Raw genomic sequence first — 18431 nt, forward strand, 5'->3', positions numbered from 1 at the left:
GGTTGGAGTGGGGGCGGGGGGTGGGGGAGGGTTGGGGTGTGGTTTTGCGGTGGGAAGGCCCTACGGATCTGCTCTGGTTGCCATGGCAACCAGAGAAGACCGGCGATGGTGGTAGGGGTTCGAGAGGTGGGAGAAGATGGCGGCAGTCGGGATTGGGGATCGATCGGAGGCCGGGACGGCTGGATTGTGCGGGTTGCGGGGTCCTCTGGCCCGGACATGCGGGGCGGGATTACCACACACCGGACGTGCGGGTCGTGCCTTTGTGCGCCCGGACGCGGTCGTGCGGGCGGGTTCCTGTCCATGCCACACGAGGCGTGTGGCACAACTACCCGATACACCACACGTGTGACATTTATCGGGACCCCCGTGTTTCCCCCACTCGCGTAAAGAAACGTCTCCGCGGTTCCTCGATCGATCCATGGAGCGCCTGCTTGGGCTGCTCAAGGTGAAGGTGGTCAGCGGGGTGAGCTTGGCCATCTGCGACCCCCTCGCCCACAGCAGCGACCCCTACGTCGTCATCTGCCTCGGACAGCAGGTACTTTCCTGTCCGATCATCACTAGGCCTGGGCCGATCGAGTGCTAAATCTAAAACCGAGATGTAATCATGTGCAGAAAGTGAAGTCCGGTATCAAATATAAATCCACCAACCCGGAATGGAACGAGGAGCTCACCCTGTCCATCACAAACTGGACGCTCCCGGTTAAGATTGTAAGTTCGATCAACAACTCCATCCCAATCAGGATTTCAGAAACTCACCGCCAATACATATCAATCTCTTGTTCCTGAAACCAACCTTTGGGGTTTTACTTTCATTATTACTATTACAGGAAGTCTTTGACCATGATACTTTCACCAAGGATGACAGCATGGGTGATGCAGACTTCAGCATCCTCGACTTTGTCGAGATCGCCAAGAAGGACCTCAGCCACGTCCCTCACGACACCGTGATGAAGACGAGACGATCCACCCTGACAAGGGCAACTGCTTCTCCACCGAGAGCCACATCACATGGAAAGACGGCAAGGTCTCTCAGAACATTGTCCTCAAGCTAAGGAACACCGACACCGGCGAGATCATCCTGCACCTGGAGTGGGTTAAACATCCCAGGCACGGCGCGGTGATCCGCAGTGACCAACCATGGTGGTCAGCTCTAGTGGCTGCTTTCTGTGACTGGAATGTTGCTTCCTCTGTGAGCTATGAAAATAAGCAACGTCCTGGTGAGATCCACAGATCATTACAGTGGGTGTTATGTAAAGCATGCAATAGACTTGTTTCGGTTCTGCATATACGTACGTAACAAAAGATAATGAAGCTAGTATAGAATTGTTCCATCAACTAGAAATAGGATGATCTGGATCATTTCCCAGTTGACAATACTCCCTGACTGAACATTTGGAGGAAAAAAGGGAGTATATACACCATCCTGACCTAGTATGTACAGTTGTTTTACAACTCAAGCTGGCAGCAGCATTAACTGAGCATAACGGAGAGAACGCACAACCGAAATAGCGTTACCAATCGCGGCAAGTAACTAGGAAAGCAAATGTGGCGAGCTTTCATTGTTGCCACCCCGTGGGCTCGTCTCATGCGGGCGGTGGTGCTTACCCATTTGCACATCCCGTGTAAACTGGGTCCTTGATTTAGCATAGGGAGCTTCCCTTGCTGCAAAACGGGAGGAAAAAAAACTTAGTCCATTATATCAAACAAATTTGTATACTCTGCATTCAGATTTAAATGGTTTATTGCAGCTTCTTCTTTTTTTTTGAAATGGAGGCGTACCCCCGGCCTCTGCATCATGATGATGCATGCGGCCATCTTATTAACAATCCAAAATCGTTATTACAGCTTCTTACCTGCAGCTAATTTCTGACCACGGATAATGTTTTGCCTCCTTTTCCACCAGCATGCCGCAAATGCAACTAGAAACAGAAAAGCTACAAGTACCCCGAAAGCCATGCCAATCTTTGCAGCGACTGATAAATGAGGGCCACACTCACGTAAACCAGGAATTCCACACAGCCCAGCATTGTCCGTAAAGCTGTCATTTCAACAGTTTGTAAGACTCCCAAACATTCAAGTAATATTAAGACAAACAGGAACTCAAATGCGCATCTAGATTGGGTTTATGCTCCTATATTTGTGGAGAAAGGAGTGACTGGAATGCAAACTATCTGTAGTAATAAATGCTGTGGGTTCTTACTTGAATCTAACTCTGTGTAGAGGTCTTCCTCCCAGGCTGGCTGGAACCCTTCCTGAAAGATCATTGCCATTTAGGTTCCTGCATTAAGAGAAAGTATCTCTAGTTAAGGGGGAAGAAGCACGAAGTAAGTCCCAAACAGAAGAAAAATATGTGCAATTGATGTCCTCACAGTGTCTGTAAAGACGTCAGTTGGCCAAGGCTCTCCGGAATAGAACCATTGAGTTCATTGAATGACAGATCTCTACAAATATGATTACGTAATAAGCATTAAATGAAAAAACTGGGACTTCCCAATACTGGTGTTGCAGACTTACAGTACTCGTAGCCCTGGGATGGTGCCCAAAGACAATGGAATATTGCCCTTTATACTATTACCGCTGAAGTTTCTGTTTGATCAAACGAAAGTTTATCTTTGTCAGGCCAAAATCATAGTGCCAGTACTTTCTTAAGACAGTAAGAAAGGCAGGTAGTTTCATTTAGACTTCGTTAAGTGATATCCTCAAATTTAGGATCATTGACAATATTGATTTGCTCCTGATTACATAATCACGTCCATAGTCCATTTAATTCTGCCAATGGAAATTGGCCTGTTTGCAGCATTGGGAATTTTGAGTATGAATCCCGCATGATTCATGTAATGCAAAGCTTGAACAGACTTTGACTTTCAGCATATGTCACTCGAGAATTGTCCCAAAGATTCATTTTATAGTTAAATTTTGTTATGAGCAGTAGTTACATTTTTTTGTGCAAAATTCAAACGCATCTATGAAGTAATTAGGAATTAACTAGTCGCCACCAGCTCAAAAATAGTAACATATACTCCCTCCGTTCAGAATTACTTGTCACAAAAATGGATGTATCTACAACTAAAATACATCTAGATACATTCATTTCTTGGACGAGTAATTCCGAATGGAGGGAATATTTCAGAAGACTATACTTTTTGTTTGCCGGGAACAAGGGCTTGTATTACTCAAATAAAATGGTTGCAATTGTTCCAGCATAGCTGATTTCTGTGGATCAGGCATGGAACCCAGGCAATCAGATCTTTGAACAGCCCTTTTGTATCTGATTGAACAACTACAAAGTTGTTTCTAGATACTTCAGTCCATTTCCGGTGATCCTTCATGTTGCACACAAGGTTTTTGAGTCGCGGACCAGTCACCGACTAGATGCCGACTAATCACCGAGTGTTAGACTGTATAGCTTCTGTATATGTGTACGTATGATGTAACGTTGTACCCCTTCATTATATATATGTGATAGGCCACCCCTAGAGAGTTGAGCCAGTTCCCCCAAACCTATTGTCTTACATGGTATCAGACTAGGTCAAACGCTTCCGCTAAACCCTACGCCGCCGCCGCCGCTTTCGTCGCTCACGTCGCGCCGTCGCCATCCTTCAGATCGCGCCGCCGCCACCATGTCGGGATCCGCCGCCTCGGGCTCCTCCACGGCCAGCTACCTGCCGGCCTCCCTGGCGGCTCTCCTCTCCCGGCCCCTCGACTCTGCCGCGGCCGCATCACTCCCGATCGGGACGAGGAGCGTTGGCTCCTTCTCCTCGTCGCCGGGTCACTCGCTGGTAGTCCACACCTCCAGCGCCACGACGGGCGCCTCTTCGCCCGCCTTCGTCAGCGACGCCGCCGTCGCCCCGATGTCGGCCTCTGCCTCGGCCCTGATGGCCGGCCTCGCCGCGTCAGGCGCGGCTCCTGCGCCGTCCGTCCCCGCGGCCGCACCTGTGGCCACTCCCCTATGGCGCCTTTGCCTAAGGCAGCCTACTCCACGGGTTCCCTACCGCCGCCGCCGTTTCACTTCGGAAACCTCATCACCATCAAGTTGTCGTCGGACAATTACATCTTCTGGCGTGCGCAGGTTCTCCCGCTTCTTGGGAGTCACTACCTGCTTGGCTACGTCGACGGTTCTCTCCCCTGTCCCCCTGCGCTGATCGATAGCGTGCACGGCCCGGTTTACAATCCGGCGCACCGTGTTTGGATGGGGCAGGACCAGGCGAACCTCTCCTCCATCCAGGGGTCGCTCACTCCGGCCGTTGCTGGTCTTGTTGTCTTCGCCAAGACGTCCCATGAGGCGTGGACCATCCTTGAGCGCTCGTTTGCAGCACAGTCGCAGGCTCGTGTCTCTACGCTCCGTCATCAACTTGGGGAGTGTCAAAAGCTTGACTCCACTGCCACTGAGTTCTACAACAAGGTCAAGGGCCTCGCCGACATGTTGGCCTCCATTGGGCAGCCCCTCACCGACTCCGAGTTCAACTCGTTTATTGTCAATGGTCTTGATGAGGAGTATGATGCCTTAGTCGAGATCATCAACGAGCGGGGCAACTTGAAACCCATGCTGGCGCACGAGGTCTTTTCCCGCCTTCTTCTCACTGAGCAACGGGTCGAGACGCGCCGCTCCAGGAGCAACGGCTCCCTCTCGGCCAACGCCGCCACCAAGGGTAGCCGCTCTTCTTCATCATCCCGGACTCCTTCGGGGCTGCCACCACCGCCCGCCTCGGCCCCCCCTCCTACTGCGACATTACCGGGGGCTGGCGGTAAGCGTGTGTGTCAGCTTTGTGGCCTCGATGGGCACTGGTCCTCTAAGTGTCACAAACGCTTTCAGAAGAGTTTTCTGGGCCTCGGCAATGATGGCAAGGACACGCGCGACTTTGCGCGTCAGGTGGCCATGGCAGATCGACCGGTGTCCACAAAGCAGCAAGGGCACACTCAGTCCTACTCTGTTGATCCTCACTGGTATATGGACTCTGGGGCAACGGAGCATCTGACGAGTGAGATGGGAAAGCTCCATACTCGCGAACCCTACCATGGCTCCGACAAGATCCACACCGCCAATGGAGCAGGTATGCATATATCTCATATTGGTCAAGCATCTCTTCTCACTAGGCATGCAAATAGGAGTCTTCAGCTTCGTAATGTGCTTAGAGTCCCCTCTGTGACACATAATCTTCTTTCTGTTCCTAAACTCACACGTGATAATAATGTGCTTTGTGAATTTCATCCTTTTGATCTTTTTATTAAGGATCGGGGCACGAGGGACATTCTTCTTAGCGGGCGGTTGTGCCAGGGCCTCTATCGTCTGGAGCATCCTGGTGTCGCTCGCGTGTTCAATGGAGTTCGGGTATCTCCGTCACAGTGGCATGCTCACCTTGGTCACCCGGCCACACCTATCGTTCGTCATGTTTTACGTCGTCATGAGCTTCCTAGCATGTCTAGTAATAAAGATGTAGCAGTGTGTGATGCTTGTCAGCAGGGGAAGAGTCATCAACTTCCTTTTTCGGAGTCCAGTCGTGAGGTTAAACATCCTTTAGAACTTGTTTTTTCTGGTGTATGGGGTCCTGCTCAGACTTCTGTCAGTGGTCACAATTATTATATCAGTTTCGTTGATGCTTATAGTCGCTTTACCTGGCTTTATCTTATTAAACGCAAATCTGATGTGTTTGACATTGTTGTTCAGTTTCAAAAACATGTTGAACGCCTTCTCAAGCACAAAATTGTTCATGTCCAGTCGGACTGGGGGGGGTGAGTATCGCAACCTCAACTCCTTCTTTCAGTCGCTTGGGATCGCTCACCGTTTAGCATGTCCACATACACATCAACAGAATGGTTCTGTGGAACGTAAGCATCGTCACATTGTTGAAACTGGTCTTACTCTTTTGGCCCATGCATCGGTTCCGTTTCGGTTCTTGAGTGATGCTCTTACCACTGCATGTTTTCTCATAAACCGCACCCCCACTCGTGTTTTGAATATGAAGACTCCCATTGAAGTTCTCCTTGATGAACAACCTGATTATACCTTCTTTAAGGTTTTTGGGTGTGCTTGTTGGCCGCATCTCCGCCCTTATAACAAACGCAAGCTTGAGTTTCGTTCCAAGAAGTGTGTTTTTCTTGGTTATAGCTCTCTTCATAAAGGTTACAAATGTCTTCATGTTCCCACAAATCGTGTCTACATATCTCGGGATGTCGTGTTTGATGAGCATGTTTTTCCCTTTGCCAAGCTTCCTGTGTCCACTGTTGAACCATCATCTTTGCATTCATCCTCCGTTGCATCTGACCAATTTGATGATGTTGCATACTCTCCTATTTTGTTGCCTAACCATGGTGCAGGCACTGGACGTGGGGCTCGGTTGGAGATTTTGGAGGCGCCATCGTCTCCTCCTGATGATCATGGGGTGTCCCTGCATGGCCTCGGCAATCGTGCTCATGCACGTCGGACCGAACCTCCTACTACGCCGACTGCTTTGGCGCCCTCGGCCCCTGGACCGGCGCCCTTGATCTCTGGGCCACCTTCGTCGCCCCTGGGCCCGGAGCCGGCCTCTGAGCCGGCCTCGCCTCTGTCTCGGCCCGCCACGCCGGCCTCGTCACCCTCTCGGTCTGACACGTCTGGGCCGTGCTCGCCTGGGCCGAGCTCACCTGCCCCCGGTGCCCTCTCGCCGGTGCTTACTGAGGCATCTCCGTCGATGGCCGAGGCGTCGCCATCGTCGTCACCGCCTACATCACCTTCGGTGCTTCCTGAGGCATCTCCGTTAATGGCTGAGGCGTCACCATCACCGTCACCTGTGGCTCCTCAACGACCACATACGCGGAGTCGCAGTGGAGTGTTTCAGCCCAAACAGCGCACTGATGGTACGGTTGCCTGGTTGGCTGCATGTCTGGCTGCTATCCGTGCGGATCCTACCTCTGAGCCTCGTACGTACCAAGCTGCTCTCAGCATACCTCATTGGCGAGAGGCCATGGAACAGGAGTACCATGCTCTTCTTCGTAACAAGACATGGACTCTTGTTCCGCCCCCACCCCGCGTTAATGTCATCGATTCTAAATGGGTTTTCAAAGTGAAGAAGCATTATGATGGTTCTATTGAGCGCTACAAGGCGCGGCTGGTTGCCCGAGGATTTCGGCAACGTTATGGTCTTGATTATGAAGACACCTTCAGTCCAGTGGTTAAACCTACTACTATCAGGCTTCTTCTCTCTCTTGCAGTTACTCGGGGTTGGTTTCTTCGTCAGCTTGATGTCCAGAATGCCTTTCTCCATGGTGTCCTGGAGGAGGAGGTCTATATGCGGCAGCCACCAGGGTTCTCTGATCCTGATCGTCCTGATTATCTTGTCGTCTCACGAAAGCACTCTATGGTCTGAAGCAGGCTCCCCGTGCTTGGCATGCTCGTCTTGCGACAGCCCTTCATGCTCATGGTTTTGCATCATCGGCTGCTGACTCTTCGTTATTTCTTCTACAACGGCCCGAAGTTATCATGTACCTGCTGGTCTATGTGGATGATATTATACTTGTCAGTTCTTCTCAGTCGGCTGCTGCTGCTCTTGTTCGGTCTCTTGGTGCTGACTTTGCAGTCAAAGATCTTGGGAAGCTTCACTACTTCCTTGGTGTGGAAGTTGCTTCTCTCTCTGATGGTCTTGTTATGACGCAGAAGAAGTACTGTTTGGACTTATTGCAGCGGGCTGGAATGCTTAAGTGCAAACCAACTACTACACCTATGTCTGCTACTGACAGGATCACTGCTGTAGATGGCGAGCTCCTTCCCTCTGCTGATGCGACACAGTACAGGAGTATTGTTGGTGGGTTGCAGTACTTGACGATCACCCGTCCAGATATTTCATTTGCTGTCAACAGAGTATGTCAGTATCTCCAGGCACCTCGTGACACTCATTGGTCTGCGGTTAAGCGCATCTTGCGTTACATTCGCTTCACATTGTCCTATGGTTTGCACATTCGACCGAACCCCTCTGGGGTCATTTCAGTGTATTCTGATGCGGATTGGGCTGGCAGTCCGGATGACAGGCGATCCACGGGGGGCTATGCTGTGTTCTTTGGTTCTACCTTGATTGCCTGGAGTGCTCGGAAACAAGCTACTGTTTCACGTAGCAGTACTGAAGCTGAGTATAAGGCTGTGGCTAATGCAACTGCAGAGATTATCTGGGTACAGTCTTTACTTCAGGAGTTGGGTATATCTCAATCACAGTCTCCTATTCTTTGGTGTGATAACATCGGTGCTACATACCTGTCTGCTAATCCGGTATTTCATGCCCGAACGAAACACATCGAAGTGGACTATCATTTTGTACGGGAACGGGTATCTCAGAAGCAACTACAGATCAAGTTCATCTCTTCCAAAGATCAACTTGCAGACATCTTCACCAAGCCGTTACCTCTACCACAGTTTGAGAATTGTGTCGGCGCAATCTTACCCTTCTAGATTCTTTAGGAAGTGGCTAAGATTGAGGGAGGGTGTTAGACTGTATAGCTTCTGTATATGTGTACGTATGATGTAACATTGTACCCCTTCATTATATATATGTGATAGGCCACCCCTAGAGGGTTGAGCCAGTTCCCCCAAACCTATTGTCTTACACCGAGAAGGTGCAGGATAGCGACTTGGGCAATTAGTGGCGACTAATCACCAACTAGGTCCGGCTAATCGCTGAACCGGAGGCATGGTGACTTGACTTGACTCGGCGTCTCAAAAACCTTGGTTGCACGGGTTTATGAAAATGCATCCATCAACAGTAAATGTAGCTAATGGTGTTACGGGTTTTCCGTTTTCAGTACTACAAGATATAGCAAAGCATAACGGTAACCATGACATTTCAATTCATATTAAGAACTAAAATGATCATGCACTCATGCATTCATATTGGGGTTGTGAAACAAACTTACATGCTTTGCAGGTGTTGTAGCTTAGATACATCACTAGGTATAACTCCTCTCAACCCTTGGTTGTCAAGACCTCTGCATGTTCAAGGAGTAGTTCAAATACTTGCAGTAACAATTACTTAACATTAATGGGCGATTAATGAAATTGTAATGAATATAAGAACGCAAAAGGTGTTGTTAAGGCCTAAAACAAGGTAACACAACAAATAATTGGAGGGGAAAATGCTCTCATAAAACTATTTTAAAGTTTAAATCCACTTCGCTCTCAGAGCACTCCTAAAATACCACCACATAATCACACTTATGCTCCATCTGCAGTCTTCTAAATCTCCTCTACCTCACCCTCTTTCCCCACTGCCCTTTGGGTCTGTTGGATGCACATCTAATGCTCTTCTTCAACCTTTAGTACCCCCAATTTAGAAAACTCCAACCTGTGAAGTGTGACGAAGCTCTGATCTGTAACGGTCATTGTATATTAACAACACACAAAAGGAGCTTATCCCTACCAAGCATGTAGCACATCTTGTATTGGTCGGCTGAAGCACATTACTGTGAGGTGTTGTGTAGAGTAGTAGAGGACATGACCTCGGTGCTTTGTGAAATGTTGCCAGCGAGCTTAAAGCCATAGACTAGAGCGTATAGTCGGAGGTGTCTGGGTTACCAGGGCTCCTCCACTATGAGAATGATTTTCTTGCTGACGACATCCCTGCTGCTCCCAGAAGGGCTCTTCCAAGGGGTGAGAGTGTCCACCATATGCACAAGGTATACAGTGGCCAGCACGAGGTTTCCCAGGATGCTGATCCAGCACTGAAGCTTGTCAGGCAAGGGTGGATCTATAAATTTTGTGGAGTGGGGGTAAATCACTGGAGCGGGGCATTTATTGTACAAATTTAAAGAATTTCAAAAAGTTCTTTTAGAATAAGCAATTCCTATTGAAATTTCAAAAACTGAGTGGGGCCTAGGCACCCACTCAACACTATGTAGGTTCACCCCTGTTGTCAGGGCCTATCAAGACATCCGAGGAAGCCGAAGCCCGCTGTGACATCCTGGCTTAATAGGAATGATAGACTGCTGAGATGTCAATTGGAACCTCATAGTAAGCCGACGCCCGCTGTGACATCCGAGTAAGTCGAGGCCCGCTGTGACTACTGGTATCAACAAGGAGCTCCTTCTTTTCCAGTAGCCCATTCGCAAGGAACCTCAAAGTTAAGCATACTGGGAAGTTATCCAAGGTCCACACGAGTGAGGACAAAGTGCGCATGCAAGACTCGTGTTGGTTTGTGGGGCCAATCTAGAACCCACCAGGCATAATGGCCGGGAACCGGTGGCTATGTCTGGGGCGTTATAAATGGTATCAGAGCCGACCCTCGCGGTTACACAGACATGTGCTGGTCAATGGCGCAGACATGTACATGGTGCGTGTGACCAGCTATGGCACACGAAATGGTCACATGTGGATGTTGGCACTGGCGCGCATAGACGTGTGCAAATGGGGAACGTCGGTTCCTTTGAGTGGGGGTGTATGTGACATCCTGGCTTAATAGCAATGATAGACTACTCATATCAACAAGGAATTCCTTCTTTTCTGGGAGCACATTCGCAAGGAACCTCAAAGTTAAGTGTGCTTGACTTCGAGCGATTTGACGATGAGTGACCGACTGGGATGTTGATCTCGGGTGCGCTGTGCTCACTGTTGAGGATAAAGTGCACAGAAAAGACTAGTGTTGGTCTGTGGGGCTAGTCTAGATCCCGCCAGGCATAATGGCCGGGAACCAGTGGCTATGGCCGCGGCGTCACACCCGCGCTCACCGGTGCGTGCCACGGTTTGTCACCTCTGGCACGAATTCCGCTCACCAGCGCATGCCACGGTTTGCCACCTCTAGCACAATATGCTCTGCGGTATTTGCATAAATGATCCCAAGATATGTTAGAATAATTCGAACCGCGCATAAATCCGTCGAGGACAAGCAATCACACAAGTACGAGCACAACACCGAGATTTGTTAACGAGGTTCAGCAACATGGCTACATCCCCGGGGCATGACTATGAACGCTCCTCCCCATGTACCAAATCACATGATACAGTCCACGACAAGCCGGCCAAGGCCATCAGACAGGTCCCCGGCCACCCTTGTAATGGGCGCCAGACCGTCCCTCTTGTGATCTTTGTCTCGCCTACCAGCTTATGTCTAGTCTATTTGGCTATCCCATGGTGCCTTTATATAATAGGTCCGGGTTACATGTGTTCGACTCAAATACCTAACCCTCCGCAAATTATAAGCCCAACTATAGCACAACTCGTACACCTAATATTCGACACATATTTTCCACTATTGGCAAATATGTCCCCGCCATCTTGAAGCCACCATGCGCGAACCTCCATGCACCTTGGATTTGAACCATTATTCATGAGCTCCGCCTTGGCCCATGTAGCATGTTGCTTATGCGTTGCACTGCCGGAACCGCTCAGGACTCCTGTTGCCAACAACGCTTGTCGACTCTAAGATCCTGATGACTCCCGTTGTTGCACGTGACCCGACCTAATCACGCCGAGATTGATCTAGAACACGCTGCCGCCATTGCACGTGCTACTGCCTTCCAATCTACTGTTTCCAATTGCTTCTTTTCTCGATGTAGTCCAGCGCAACCTGACGACTTCCATGGAAGAAATCCTCCAACCGACCCGTATGAGCTTCAATAATTGTTTCTTCCACACACCGTCTTCGCACCAAATGCGATTCATACTCTAGATCAACTTGCGACCTTATCAAAACCTTGCTCTCATACAACTTGTTAGAATAATCTGAGGCGCGCGTCAATTTGTCGAGGAAAAGCAATCACAAAAGCACAAGCACAACACCGAGATTTGTTAACCAGGTTCACCAACATGGCTACATCTTTGGGGCATGACTATGGGCGCTCCTTCCATGTACCAAATCACATGATACAGTCAACGACAAGCCCGCTGAGGCCATCAGATAGGTCTCTGACCACTCGTCATGGCCGGTCCGGCCATCCCTACCACTTGTGCCGAACCGTCCCTCATGTGATCTCTATCTAGCCTACCAACTTATGTCTAGTATATTTGGCTACCCCATGGTGCCTTTATATAATAGGCCTGGGTTACACGTGTTCGACTAAAACACCTAACCCTCTGCTAATTACAAGTCGAACTGGAGCACAACTCGTACAACTAATATTGAGCACATATTTCAACAAGATACACGCTCGATGTGAAGCAGAGAAGGAGCCATATGCCGACGAGATCATGCCAGCCATTATTGCCTTTCGACAACATCAACATCACGACCACAGACCGCATCACATGGGAGAAGAAGAGAAGGTCAGGCACAGGAGCAGCAGCATGAGCCATCACGTCAATGGAGGTTGGCTTCAGACTTCTTCTTGGCTTCATCTGGACTACTTTTCAGTGGTGAGGAGAGAGCAAAGGGTTTAAGACAGCCTTGCCCTTGCACATTTCCTACATGGCAGGGGGGGAAGGGAGGGAGGGGAGAGGAAAGACTAAGGGAAGGTAAGACAGAGCATAGTGATGCCATTAAGTAGGGTTATTTTAGCAAACTCATTTTCCGAGAACGCTATGTGAGTGAAGTGAAGGGGAGCCTTGGCGCAGCGGTGAAGCTGTTGCCTTGTGACCATGAGGTCACGGGTTCGAGTTTTGGAAACAGCCTCTTGCAAAAATGCAGGGAAAGGCTGCATAGAAAGACCCAATGTGTTCGGATCCTTCCCCAGACCCTGCGCGAGAGGGAGCTACATGCACCATGCTGCCATGGGAGTGAAGTGGGTTCAAATAATAATGAGAGCAATTTTCCCATGATCAAAACCCTCAAACCTCTCAATTGAAGCCCTGATATTTTGATGTGCATCAACATGTGTCATGTGATGCTTTTGCATTTCTCAAGAAAGTAAGACCTGAAATTTCACGAGCAAGCCCAATGGAATATCAGATGGACAATAAATTGTTGACTCCCAAAACACATGATGAAGCTCTTATATTTAGTATTCTACAAAAAATAGGTGCTACAACTTCCATTATTAAGCTTACCAGGTTACCACAGACTTCACAATATACATGGAATTTTGTAAGTGATGTCATTTGTGTTAGTTCATTGAAAACTAGGGCTGTTAGTTGATGACTAGTGCACCTAGGTACAATCTTTGTCTCTGATCATTGGTCTTATAAGCCCTTTGTTGATGGTGAGGTTGGCAATTCACATTGCATCTTTAATCTTGCTCATGTAAAGCATACCAATGCACTATTTTTCAAGTACTTGTGTACTGTTTTCATGACCCAGGCCAGGCATGATAATGCATGGCTTGTACACGCTAGATCCGAACCCAGAAGTCTTTATTTCCTATTTATTTATGTTATATGTATGAAATTTATTTCATCTTAAATAACATATCATGTCTATATATTTGCAAAAACTATTTGGCTGCAGCTGAGTCAGACTTTTGGACTCGTAGGACTGATGCCAAACTGGTCAGACTGCACATGGACAAGTCTAGTTTCAAGTAACAGAAACCCAACCAACAGGGAGATTTTTCAACCTCAAATCAATAAGCAGATAGTCCCTGCATATCATCACTGTGTTATTTGCATAGATTAGGGATAATTCCACAGGTATTTAAACACATACAAAATTAACAAACTGAATACAATACAGAAAGTTTAGCATCCTGATCATAAAAGACTACAAATGCTTGTGATATAAAGTGGTATGAGGTAGAGAGCATACAGTCCATCAATGACCCACTGCCTTTTGGTATTGTCAAACTGGCAATCAACTCCGCTCCACGGATGCTGCTGAGGAATGCAGGGGTCACCATTCCAGCCAAATCTAAGAGGAAGACCAAGTGAACCCTTCAAAGTCCGCAGAGCAGTCACTACAGAGCACGGCAAAGGAGAGACTCAATATAGAAACCTAGTTGCTTAACTCTGGCCTCTGGTGATACTCATTCGAATAGCTGTAAATTGAAGACAGAGAAAAGCTGTCCTACTTGTTCGCATTTAATAAAAGCATCTTTATTGAAAAGTAGATTTTATCAACCGTCAATTGATTATACACCATGAAATGGAAAATATCCTAGATGATTTCTGAACCATAATATGTATAGCAAGAATGTCAACCAAGGACTGCAAATGGCTGTTTCATACAGTTCACCAATAAAAAAAGGTTTCCAAGCAACAAGCATATTTACTAACATAAACTTATTATTGCTTGAAATAAAGGGAAGATAATTTGGAGAGTGTCAAGCACCAACCTTCTTGAGTTAAGGTCTTCATTTCAGCTGGAATGATCTCAAAAACCTCAATCGCACTAACAATGGCATGTGTCCCTTCAACAGGCTGCAAGGTGATTTTTAGCGTTGTCCCACTGACAGCAACAGTTTTATTCAGAACAAGCGCAGTAAAACGCTCTCCTGTCATGCGGATTATATCAATATCCTTGAAAGCAGTGTCACCATTGATAAGTACATCAAATACCCTTTGCTCTTCTGCAGTTATTCCATTATCAATCTCTGCAAAATGAAGCCATACAGAATAGTTCTTGTTTGGAGTAACATCCATTTCAAAGGATAACGTCGGCTGCCTATCAGTGCCCACAATAGCTGATTGGTACATACTTTGAGGATAAAAATTTGGTGCAAGCAATGTCTCTGCTATAACATTTTCAGTTGATATAGGTTGATCATCAGAACTAGATGATAAAGTTTTCAACCCTAACCAGAATCTGTCACCACCCCAGTGGATACCGTTTAGGTCTTCGTCAAAAGCTGGCTTTCCAGAACCACATGTCAATCTTTTGGTAGTTCTAAGCACTGTTCCCTTTCCCCAAAGGGAACCAAACTTATAGGCATTATCATCTATTTGGAGAACTTCAATAGAAAGAATCGATGGATCGCCATGACCGGTGCTGTGGAAACAAATCGATAAGCTTGAGTCTTGAACAAAAACCAGGGCTTCCGCAAATGTCTTCTCATCATCGCTACTCCAGCCCGAAAGCAAAGAACTGAATAGAGTGCCCTCAACAGAAACATCAAATATTGGCTCACTATCAAGATTAGGATCAGCCACAAGGGCAAAGAAAAGTCTGACTTGGTAGTGCCCATTGGGCACATTGTTGATGTAGTAACAATTTTCAGGGCCATCAGACAGAGGGAAATATCGAAGAGTTTTCAGTGGGGGTACAATAAAGCTCGGGCGAGTGGCATTTGCAAACCTGCCACCAGTATAACCAAAATCTCGGTACCACAACGTGTTGGTAGGTGCCGTGTGGACATCGTCGAAACTCCCACAGCTTATACGGATGGTAAAAGGTTCTGAAAACAAGCAAGCGTTTAGAACTACAATGAATAGCAATGCTAGGAATCATCAAGTAAGCAATTACTGTAAAATAAATGTACCATTTGAGTTGCACCGAAGGTGCAAGAGGTTCATTGAATCATGAAAGTACAATATAGTAGAGAAATAAATTAAAGCTTGGACGTCTTGTTTCGTTTCCTCCTACTTAAATTTCCCGTGCCTCCTTCCTAGCCTGAGCATATCTATCTTTAAATGACATAATACTATTTAGCAAACCAAATTGCACATATGAGCGGGAAGGGGCGGTAAATGGACTACTTTCGAGGGATAAGGAAGCTATCAATATGATAACAAGAGCAAATGGATAGAATTCGTGGGTGGGGTGGGGGTGTCCAAAACTTGTGAAAATGTGTCTCCATCAAATTCTTCATTCCGTCAAACATCACAGTGTTAATAACCCCAAATGCGAGGAAGGGGAAGCTTTCTCCGCAAATCTAGAAACGGAATGGTATTCCAAGAAATTGGCTAGCCTGAAACCAAACGACGTCGCCGTAAAAAAGGACGGCAGATAATCTATCAATTTGGGGAAGATCCACCTCATATTACATCAGCAAACTTGGAAAGCAAGATGGCAAAGTAGGCACAAAATTACTCAATCTGGATTCTGGATTCTTGATTTGGGTAAGAATGCAAATACCGGTCCCATAAGTAAATGCAAAAACATAAGTAGCTCACAGTATGCTACATTTAGCAGGATTGAGCAGAAATAACAAATTTTGAGGGAAAGCAAAGAGGACGCAAGAAAGCTCACCTTTGCTAAGGTCGGCCGCGAGAACGCCAAGAAGAGCTGACGATGCGGAGACAGCGAGCAGCAGCGGCCACAGAAGAAATCTCGTGTGCATCGCGCCTCCCTCTCGCCCCTCCCCCCTCCCTCTCTAAGAAAGACGAGCCTTTTCTCCTTGCTTTGGTACGCCAGTCCAGTCCGAGATACTAGTAGTATCTCTTTTGCTTTTTCTTCTCCCGCAAAAGGCCTGGCCTGGGAAATCAGAATGAGCTGTCTAAAGTTGAGACTGAAAATGGATCAGGACAATAGATTACTCAGGTAAATACCCTTTCACATAGGATTTGGCTTTTGCATTGGCTTGCATTGGCTTTTGCATTGGAGTATTACCCTTTCACTTAGCATTTGGCTTCTGTAGCAATGGCTAACCAACAATGACATGGTACTGTTGGAGATGCCCTAATAATGATGATTGCAGCGGTTGTTGTGGTATCCCTTTTCCACTGTTTTAATGGAGGCATGGGAGCTGGTCACGCTCTTGGCCACGATCCACAACTTACCAAGTCACGAGACACACACACCACTCCCTGGATCTAAGAATTTTGGATGGACGCGGGAATTACTGTCTGGTAACACATTAAGTTCGAAAAAATAATAGTAATATACTGAACATGTTTTGTCACTTTTAATAACTCAAAAAAGAGAGAAAAACTAGTGCGTACAGTTTGCCGGATGCAAATGCTAGTCACATGGAAACAGACAGGGCTGCTCAAAGCTACAGCGTACAGGTGACCAACGGCCGATGTGGTGGTGGAGATGTAGTAGCGCTCTAGTGCGGCACAACCATCCGAGCCGGATCTTGGGCGCAGCTGAGACGTGCGCACAGCTACAGCTCATAGCCTCGTCCACTGGTACGGCGGTGATTAATGCGCGTGCCGCGGCCTAAACAAAGGGCGGATTCACGGGTACCCGAGTAGGAGTACTAGTACTGTACTACTAGAAGAGGAAGGCTCATGCTCAGCTCACCCGATTGTTGCGGCGAGTTAAGCGCTTTTTTTTTTTGAACAGAAGGATTTCATTAATATGGCATTAAGCGCACTTTACAAATAGCAGCTCGAGTGGCTGAGCACTCATTGCTGATAGTTCATTACATGTAGGACATCGTTCCAAATTAGTACCTAAACCTTGATCTGAATGTAGGCAAGTAGAGCTAAAAGGTTTATCTTGCACTTTGACAGCAAGTCTAGCCTGATGGTGTGCCTTGAAATTCAGACTTCTGTGCACTTTGAGTATTCTACATGGATGAAATGAAGGCGTGGTCTCGATAGCAGCTAAGATTTGCCGGATAGCCCACGGACCTGCTTTAGTAATATCAGGTTGTACAACCGCTGAGGCAAGCACTTCAGAGTCTGTCAAAAACTTCGGATCCTGCACATGTAGTTGAGCTGCAATCTTCACCGCCAACAGCAGTCCATAAGCTTCTGCCTGCAAAGTTGATGCTACTGGTGGCGACACAGCAGAGATGTATAGATGGTCGGTATGTTGCCCGTTAATTTGTAAAAAACACCTATACCCGCCTTTGCTACAGCTTGTCCTGGCTCCAACGACCAAGCTGCATCTGAGTATATTTGTGTACCTGGAAAATCTATTGTAGACTAAGAAGTAAGAACAGTAGAAAGCTTTAGCTGTTCTGGCTGAGCGCGATCTCCCTTCCAAGTTGAATCATGAACATGTAAATCCTTCATCAGTGAAGTGTCTGTGTCCTGCATAATAGCATTGTACACAACAAAAACTTGCTCTGGCTTAATGTTCTTGCGATTAAATAAATAGTCATTTTTCACTTTCCATAAACACCAGAGAAAAGTATAGAGATTTAATAGTTGAAATGTGAGGGTGATTGGAAGAAAGCAAATACTGTATCATATCGGGTATAGTTTGATGTGTGGCAGCTAACATTTCAGTTTTGGTGTACCAAGGATGTGGAAACCAAGCCGCTTTGGAGAAGTGACATAAGAACAACATGTGCATTTCATCTTCTTCCATGCCACACCTGGAGCACTCAGATTTTATATGTTTGGAAAACTTACCTGCTCTTTTCCCAGTAGCTAGGGCTCGCCGAAGTAGTCTCCAAGCAAAAGTTTGAACCCTGGGTAACATCATTTTTTCTGCCCAAACCTGATTGAGAAGAGAGATTACCTGTTGTGGCACTGGCTTAGGTATCTGATTAATAGGGAGCTCAAGATTTTTGTAACAGTGCTTGTAGGCAGTTTTGGTTGAGAATTCACCTGCAGGGGTTAGCTTCCATACAAGCAAATCATGGCGTAGAGAATCAACTATAGGGGTTTGCAAGATGACAGCCACAGTTTCAGGGGTAAACAAGGTATTAACTAGTTGGGTGTTCCATACCTTTTGATTATTGGACCACGGATCTTTTACCACAGCTGGATAGGA

At 47.2% G+C, this 18431-nt stretch overlaps 1 protein-coding gene and 1 pseudogene across 3 annotated transcripts; one reads left to right on the top strand and one right to left on the bottom strand.

Moving 5' to 3' along the window:
• Positions 1-418: 418 nt before the first annotated feature.
• On the top strand, positions 419-1121 carry LOC119363534 (annotated as a pseudogene).
• A 125-nt stretch (positions 1122-1246) lies between these two features.
• Positions 1247-16404, bottom strand: LOC119363533 (receptor-like protein 4). 3 transcript variants are annotated; one of them, XM_037628906.1, is made up of 10 exons: positions 16310-16400; positions 16011-16235; positions 14158-15216; positions 13632-13779; positions 8878-8949; positions 2515-2586; positions 2370-2441; positions 2201-2278; positions 1854-2038; positions 1247-1662 (listed from the first exon to the last, which is right to left on the bottom strand). In XM_037628906.1, the coding sequence occupies exons 2-10, from the start codon at positions 16099-16101 to the stop codon at positions 1532-1534; spliced, it is 1908 nt and encodes a 635-aa protein (XP_037484803.1). In that variant the 5' UTR covers positions 16102-16235; positions 16310-16400; the 3' UTR covers positions 1247-1531. The 3 variants fall into 3 exon arrangements, with proteins under 3 accessions (XP_037484803.1, XP_037484804.1, XP_037484805.1); XM_037628907.1 differs by having other exon boundaries at positions 16011-16230; positions 16310-16386; XM_037628908.1 differs by lacking the exon at positions 8878-8949 and having other exon boundaries at positions 16310-16404.
• Positions 16405-18431: the final 2027 nt, after the last annotated feature.

Source organism: Triticum dicoccoides, chromosome 2B (assembly GCF_002162155.2).
Source record: "Triticum dicoccoides isolate Atlit2015 ecotype Zavitan chromosome 2B, WEW_v2.0, whole genome shotgun sequence".
Taxonomy (NCBI): domain Eukaryota; kingdom Viridiplantae; phylum Streptophyta; class Magnoliopsida; order Poales; family Poaceae; genus Triticum; species Triticum dicoccoides.

Excerpts from the sequence above, each read along its gene's own strand:
- LOC119363533 (XM_037628906.1), bottom strand. The coding sequence starts at position 16,101 with ATGCACACGAGATTTCTTCTGTGGCCGCTGCTGCTCGCTGTCTCCGCA. Across the intron at positions 15,217-16,010 it reads CGCGGCCGACCTTAGCAAAG|AACCTTTTACCATCCGTATA; the intron begins GTGAGCTTTCTT and ends GCTTGTTTTCAG. Across the intron at positions 2,039-2,200 it reads CTACACAGAGTTAGATTCAA|CTTTACGGACAATGCTGGGC; the intron begins GTAAGAACCCAC and ends TTGAAATGACAG.